A 7786-nucleotide genomic window follows, 5' to 3' on the forward strand; every position below is an offset into this window, starting at 1 on the left:
TACTTACATGATCCAAGGCCGACGGCAAACAAATCTTTGTAGCTTTCATTCCTGTGGAGGAACAGAGAGACTATAATTCTTTCATGCATTTCCCCAAAAATATTACGAAGATTTCAGGTTTTCCCAGTGGTCCAACAACTGTCTATAAGCCACACACCTATCAGAACTGTTTCAGTAATAGTAAAGCCGCGTTGTCGTTGTTGTTGTAATGTGAGAAGACTGACCAGCAGAGGGCGGTGACAGACAGCCTCTTGGCTTTGTCGTACTGAAACTTCCAGAGGGGGAGAAGGGTGCCCTCCTGCTCCCGGTACTCATCAGAAGCATCCTCAAAGTACTTAAAATCTAAAAGAGGGAAGTGACATCTCATATCATGTCACCATGCAGGGACTATCAGGAGGTTTTGTATCAAGGTAAAATAACATGGCACACACAGGAAGGACCTACCTTGTGCAATGTCGTCAAACGTGTTTTGGTTCACCATCCGCTCGATGATCTTGGCCACCTTGGCCACTTTGGTGATGTCATCACTCTGAGGGGGAAACAGGGGGAAAGTTTTCAGTTCTCTACCTTCAATGGGATCAACAATGTCTGTGTGTTGTTGATTGAGGGCCCGATTTATCTAAGTGTTATCTCCAATTGATTGGCTTGGGTTCATAGTTTATTTTTCATGTCAAAGTGAATAGCTGTTGACTTGAAGTTTACCTGGGTCTCCACCAGCATCATCTTCTTCTTGCCTTTGTCGTCGTCCTTCTTGGGGACGGCTTTCGCCTTCTCCTTGTTCTTCTCCTGCTTCTGCAGCACCTCCAAATACACGTCATAGATCTCCCACTGCAGGAGGAGGAGGAGGTTGCCCTGTTGTATCACTAGCCTTCGTAAAGTTCATGTTTAGGAGCAGCAAACAATGAGAATCATCAAACTCAAAATTATGTATTTCTCACCTGATTGGCAGTAGCTGAAAAGTTTGCACGAGGAGGGGGCTCTGTCTGACATCCCCTTTCCTGAGAAGGAGTTCGTGGAATTATTGTCTTGACAATCTTCGGCAAGACAGATTTTCCCTTCTACAATATTATGGGCAATTTATGCTTCCTGCAACATAGTCTGCCTTGGCTCTACCCTACCTACCCTGAGTGGGTTGTTGAGGGTTTGGGAGGCCCTCTCACTGAAGTTGAACTGGTTGGTGATTTTCTGCTCCTTCTTGCCAGCCTTGGACTCCACGCTGTCAGCTCTCTCCTCTCCCCCGCCCTCCTCCACATCCCCTGCATCCTCCCCACCTGCAGCCTGAGCCAGAAGAAAGAACTCTTGTTTGGGTTTGGCATGCGTTGATTGTAAGTCACTTAAGAGTCACTCAAATTACTGAATGTGGGCTATTTCACAAACTTCTTGGTATGTTAATAAATTAAGTGCTTTCCTACCGGAGTCTCAGGTTTTTCAGATACAGCGGTCTCAACTGTGGCTTTTTCTAGAATAATAATCAACATCTCATGTTACCATCAAAGTTATTTCAAACGTTTGCTCTTGTAAAAGGCAGCATACTTGATCACACAAAAATTCCAGAAGCCCTGGCTATCTACCCTCAGGGAGGCCCTGTTTGGCACTCTGTCTGCGTGCCTCATCTGAGTCCTGGTGCAACAGGTTACCCTCCAGCACAAAGTGGACAGCCAGCTGATCCACACTGCTGATTGGCTTGTATGAACGTTCCTGAGGGAAGACAATGATACACATGTATTTGCATTGGATAATGCTTATGTATATCCATCATACAAGGTATCTTGAAAATCTTGTTTGTTTACATTAATATCCATGAAATGATGGACCCAATAAGGAAGAAGGGAGAAGTTGTTCATACAATCATGGATTAGACTGGAGGTTACTGTAATACTTTACTTTGAAGCTGTAGCGGACGATATTCTGAGGGGCATGTGGGTTGTTTGCAGTCAGGATCCTGGTGAATTCCTCTTTTAACTCCTGGTTAAGTGAAAAAAGATACAGTTCATCAAACAACTTCTAAACATTACATACAACTGGTAAATGAATGAGCCAGAACCTTAAAGTCTTATGAAGAAGAAGTTACTTATACAGTATCTGTGGTCAGAACTATTCTGTGTATCCTTTATGACTCAATAACAGTCTGACTCTGTTTGGTGCCATGTCAGGATTCCAGACAACACAGTCCAGCTACAGTAAACTCACAGCCTCAGTGAGATCCAGCTGGTCAAGTGGCTTGATCAGAGTCTTCCCTTGCATCCACTCATCTCCTTCGCCCGTCTCTGTTCCATCCTCCTCATCCTGACCAAAAAAACATGACCAAACGGACATAAGCAACATGTTTGTCTGACTAAAAAAAGTTGACATAGGCTATATTGCTTGCCTAATGCTAACGATGTGATCATGTGGATAAAGGGCTCTGAATTAAGTGTCTTTGCTCTCCTAGAGTAGCTATCCAGCCCTTTTCCTATCTTTCAGTGCCATCTAAAAGTCATGGCTCGACATGTTTGTTTCTTATCAAACAAATAGCGAGCAGCCCGCAAGAAGGCTAGTTTATAATGTTGAAAACATTATAAATGTTTCATTACTATAAAATGTGATCCGTTGGGCTAGAGAGGAGCGGTTTACTGCATCGTAAATGCGCAACTATGGTCACAAAGCGGAACAGACTTACCCGTGGTCATGGTTCTAACAGGTGAAGTGCAAAGGGAAAGGTGCATTATGTGAGGAGCAAACTGAAGTGAAGAGAAAATTCAGCAACTCTTGGAGGACAGTGGAAGTTGTTAAAAGTGCATCTTTATTGGTAACATAAAAAAATGCACTCAGTCTATGTATTTATCAGGTTTTAAAAGTCATGAACTGTCAACATCACGTTTTTCATGAAATGTGATTATATTTGAAGGAAACCAGATCAAAGTATGATGACCAAAGTATGAACAATGACTGTTGCTTCTACACTGATAAAGTTTGATCATAAAGTTACTGGTGCTCCCCCATGTCAAACACTTGGGATTCATTACTAAGGGGACAAGGTGACATCATCTTAACTCTCATTTTAACACACCAATGGTAACATGATATTCTCTTACCTAATTTAAATATGTACCGCCTTGTAACCAACATCAGATAAGGCGTGTTTGCAGAGGGGCGTGGTTTATATAGCGAAATGGCTACTCTATTGGTGACAACAATTTACTGTAGGCAAATGTCAGCATATATCATTACAAATGTACCCTATTCATCTATGGCAAAGATACTTATATGTTTCCCCTTTGTGTCTACTGTTAGCTAGTTACTGGCTAGCTAGGTCTTCAGCCAGCATGGAACAAACGTGGGATAGGTTTGTTCAAAACTCAGACGCAGTTGTCAAGTCAACACATCTGTCAGTGCTTCTGTGAACCGCATCATAAGAGAAATGCCAAACTGGAGATAAATAAAAAGACTGTTCAGGACAGAAAAGAGACATGAAGGAGGGTTGTATATACAGTGAGCGCCAAAAGTATTGCGACAGTGACACATTTTTTGTTGTTTTGGCTCTGTGCTCCAGCACTTTGGTTTTTAAATGATGCAATAACTATGAGGTTAAAGTATTCAGACCCTTTCCCTTTTCCACATTTTGTTACGTTACAGCCTTATTCTAAAATAGATTAAATAAAACATTTTCCTCATCAATCAGGCCTTTATGTTAGAGTGGCCAGACGGAAGCCACTCCTCAGTAAAAGGCACATGACAGCCGGCTTGGAGTTTGCCAAAAGTCACCTGAAGGACTCTCAGACCATGAGAAACAAGATTCTCTGGTCTGATGAAACCAAGAATGAACTCTTTGGCCTGAATGGCAAGCATCACGTCTGGAGAAAACCTGGCACCATCCATTTGGTGAAGCATGGCGGTGGCAGCATCATAATGTGGGGATGTTTTTCAGCATCAGGGACTGGGAGACTAGTCAGGATTGAGGGAAAGATGAAAGGAGCAAAGTACAGAGAGATCTTTGATGAAAACCTGCTCCAGAGCGCTCAGGACCTCAGACTGGGGTGAAGGTTCACCTTCCAACAGCACAAAGACCCTAAGCACACAGCCAAGACAACGCAGGAGTGGCTTCGGGACAAGTCTCTGAATGTTCTTGAGTGGCCCAGCCAGAGCTCGGACTTGAACTCGATCGAACATCTCTGGAGAGACCTGAAAATAACTGTCCAGCGACACTCCCCAACCAACCTGACAGAGCTTGAGAGGATCTACAGAGAAGAATGGGAGAAACTCCCCAAATACAGGTGTGCCAAGCTTGTAGCGTCATACCCAAGAAGGTGCTTCAACAAAGTACTGAGTAAAGGGTCTTAATACATATGTAAATGTGATATTTCGGGGGGGTGTTATATAAATTTGCAAACATTTCTAAAAACCTGTTTTTGCTTTGTCATTATGGGGTATTGTGTGTAGATTGACATGGGGAAATAACAATTTAATCAATTTTAGAATAAGGCTGTAATGTAACAAAATGTGGAAAAAGTCAAGGGGTCTGAATACTTTCCAAATACACTGTATCTGTAGTCATGGTAGAATCCACATTAATGTAGAAGTGTTTGGAAACATGTTCTATTCTTATTTACAATAAAAGTGACTCCAAAATGAAGTAATCATTGTGTGCTAGGAATATGGGACCAGATACTAAACTTTTGACTACTATAATACACATAAGCTTATTTGTCCCTACACTTTTGGTCCCCTGAAATGGGGGGACTACGTACAAAAAGTGCTGTAATTTCTAAACGTTTTCATCCGATATGGATGAAAATACCGTCAAATTAAAGCTGACAGTCTGCACTTTAACCTCATAGTCATTGTATCATTCCAAGGTGCTGGAGTACAGAGCCAAAACAACAACAAAAAATGCATTCTCCCAACACTTTTGGAGTTCACTGTATTTCAAACATGCCTCCTAGAGTTTCAGTGACCAATCAAAATGTGAATACAACATAAAACGTGACGGGATTGGTAGAAAAATCTGACCAATAAGAGTCGATTTTGAAACATAAACTTCCTTCATTTTCTATTAGTAAAACAGACTGTAGGCCTAGAATCTGAAGCTACGGGTGTTGCTTTTACCGAATAGGGTTTATCTTAAAGAACCCCTTTGATCAACTTCCACTGTCCTCCAGAGATGCTGGATTTCCTCTTCACTTTCACAGGTGAGGTGAAATGATACAAATGTAACAACTTCGAAGCACACGTGACACGAAACACAAATGAAAGAAGTGCATTACCTGCTTCCAATGGCACAAATTTAGTCATTCAATTTGTGTATAGTTATAATAGCCACCTACCTTTTTCTTGCTGGCAGCTTTTGCAGTCTTTGCTGCGGGTGCCTTCTGGGACTGAGCGTTTGACCCCTATACAAAACAGACATATTTCATAACTTTGTTTCATGATCCACTAGGGCTGCATCTCAATATTCTACAGTCAGTCAGTGGCTTCTTCTGCTTGTCTTCTCTCCTTTATCTGCAATTTTCTGAAAAGAACAGAGTAGACCATAGCAACCAGACATTTGCCTCTCAGGGTTCTCTCTCCCCAAAGAATGTAAGGCTGCTGCTTAACCTTGTGGACTGGTTGTGCCAGTATTTGTTATCATTGAAGGCACATTTCTGCTTTTGATTGCAGAAAATGTCCGTTACAGCCGTACTCAGCAGCATCACCTGGGGAGAACCCTGTCAGCTGTTTACTAGTAACTTTAGTTTCCTCACCTCAATGCAGATAAGGAGAGGGAACAAAGAATGGAAGCCACTGTAAACCGTTGAGATGCAGCCATTAATCAGCAAACCAGTCACTTATTGCTACTTGATAGCAACGTTGTTACAATGTATGTTACTGTACAATCATGCATTCAGCAATAGCGAACTTATTAGCTAAAACATTAGCTAACGAAAGCTAATGTTAGCGTTATAAAACGTTAACGTTACCTGCTTGGATTTCACAGTTCCTGTCTTGTGAGCTACAGGCATTGTGTCCAAGAGATAACAAACTATTGATAAGAAATACCCTTTTATTGTATAGATAACGAACGCTATACAACAATTTTTTAAATAGAGAGATGAAAATTTTTCAAACTGTAACTCCACTCCAGCTGCTGCAAGTGTTTATCAGTTGCCGTGCCAACGAACATGTTGGGTCTGGGGCTTGTGGAGCACGAGCGCCTCCAGCTGTCCTTTGCATGTCAATGGTAGTGATATTCCAAATGCAGCCTACATTTTGTTGATGAAGTTTACTAAAGGACGGAGGGCAATTTTCAAGCCTTTTGCATGCACTCCAAGAGTAAAATTGATTGAATGATCCATCAAAATATACCAGACAAATGTAAAGTATATATATATATATATAGTTGAAGTCGGAAGTTAACATACACCCTAGCCAAATACATTTAAATTCAGTTTTTCACAATTTCTGACATTTAATCCTGGTAAAAAAATTCAGTTAGGATCACCACTTTATTTTAAGAATGTGAAATGTCAGAATAATAGTAGAAAGGATGATTTATTTCAGCTTTTATTTCTTTGATCACATTCCCTGTGGGTCAGAAGTTTACATTTAAATTCAGTTTTTCACAATTTCTGACATTTAATCCTGGTAAAAAATTCAGTTAGGATCACCACTTTATTTTAAGAATGCGAAATGTCAGAATAATAGTAGAAAGGATGATATATTTCCGCTTTTATTTCTTTCATCACATTCCCTGTGGGTCAGAAGTTTACTCAGTTAGTATTTGGTAGCGTTGCCTTTAAATTGTTTAACTTGGGTCAACGTTTCGGGTAGCCTTCCACAAGCTTCCCACAATAGGTTGGGTGAATTTTGTCCCATTCCTCCTGACAGAGCTGGTGTAACTGAGTCAGGTTTGTAGGCCTCCTTGCTCGCACACACTTTTTCAGATCTACCCACAAATTTTCTATGGGATTGAGGTCAGGGCTTTGTGATGGCCACTCCAATACCTTGACTTTGTTGTCCTTAAGCCATTTTGCCACAACTTTGGAAGTATGCTTGGGGTCGTTGTCCATTTGGAAGATCCATTTGCGAACAAGCTTTAACTTCCTGACTGATGTCTTGGGACGTTGCTTCATTATATCCACATAATTTTCCATCCTCATGATGCCATCTATTTTGTGACGTGCACCAGTCCCTTCTGCAGCAAAGCACCCCCACAACATGATGCTGCCACCGCCGTGCTTCACGGTTGGTATGGTGTTCTTCAGCTTGCAAGCCTCCCCCTTTTTCCTCCAAACATAACGATGGTCATTATGGCCAGAAAGTTCTATTTTTGTTTCATCAGACCAGAGGACATTTCTCCAAAAAGTACGATCTTCTGTCTCCTAGAGATGAACGTACATTGGTGCGAAAAGTGCAAATCAATCCCAGAACAACAGCAAAGGACCTTGTGAAGATGCTGGTAGAAACAGGTACAAAAGTATCTATATCTACAGTCAAACGAGTCCTATATTGACATAACCTGAAAGGCTGCTCAGCAAGGAAGAAGCCACTGCTCCAAAAACATCATAAAAAAGCCAGACTACGGTTTGCAACTGCACATGGGGACAAAGATCGTACTTTTTGGAGAAATGTCCTCTGGTCGGATGAAACAAAAATAGAACTGTTTGGCCATAATGACCATTGTTATGTTTGGAGGAAAAGGGGGACGCTTGCAAGCCGAAGAACACCATCCCAACCATGAAGCACGGGGGTGGCAGCATCATGTTGTGGGGGTGTTTTGCTGCAGGAGGGACTGGTGCACTTCACAAAATAGATGGCAGGTACACGTCAA

General features: G+C 41.7%; 1 protein-coding gene across 1 annotated transcript in view; it reads right to left on the reverse strand.

The window, feature by feature from the left end:
- Window positions 1–6138, reverse strand: part of dnai1.2 (dynein, axonemal, intermediate chain 1, paralog 2) — a 35642-nt gene extending 29504 nt beyond the window's left edge. Inside the window, exons 1-12 of the mRNA XM_014132446.2 lie at window positions 5937–6138; window positions 5304–5369; window positions 2191–2286; window positions 1885–1965; window positions 1572–1698; window positions 1413–1459; window positions 1123–1278; window positions 939–998; window positions 703–828; window positions 445–529; window positions 225–342; window positions 8–51 (exon numbers count right to left, since the gene is read on the reverse strand). Of these exons, the coding sequence (XP_013987921.2) occupies window positions 8–51; window positions 225–342; window positions 445–529; window positions 703–828; window positions 939–998; window positions 1123–1278; window positions 1413–1459; window positions 1572–1698; window positions 1885–1965; window positions 2191–2286; window positions 5304–5369; window positions 5937–5978 (1048 nt within the window). The 5' untranslated portion in view covers window positions 5979–6138. The remainder of the gene's footprint in view (window positions 1–7; window positions 52–224; window positions 343–444; window positions 530–702; window positions 829–938; window positions 999–1122; window positions 1279–1412; window positions 1460–1571; window positions 1699–1884; window positions 1966–2190; window positions 2287–5303; window positions 5370–5936) is intronic.
- Between the last annotated feature and the right edge of the window lie 1648 nt (window positions 6139–7786).

Source organism: Salmo salar, chromosome ssa12 (genome assembly GCF_905237065.1).
Source record: "Salmo salar chromosome ssa12, Ssal_v3.1, whole genome shotgun sequence".
Lineage (NCBI taxonomy): Eukaryota > Metazoa > Chordata > Actinopteri > Salmoniformes > Salmonidae > Salmo > Salmo salar.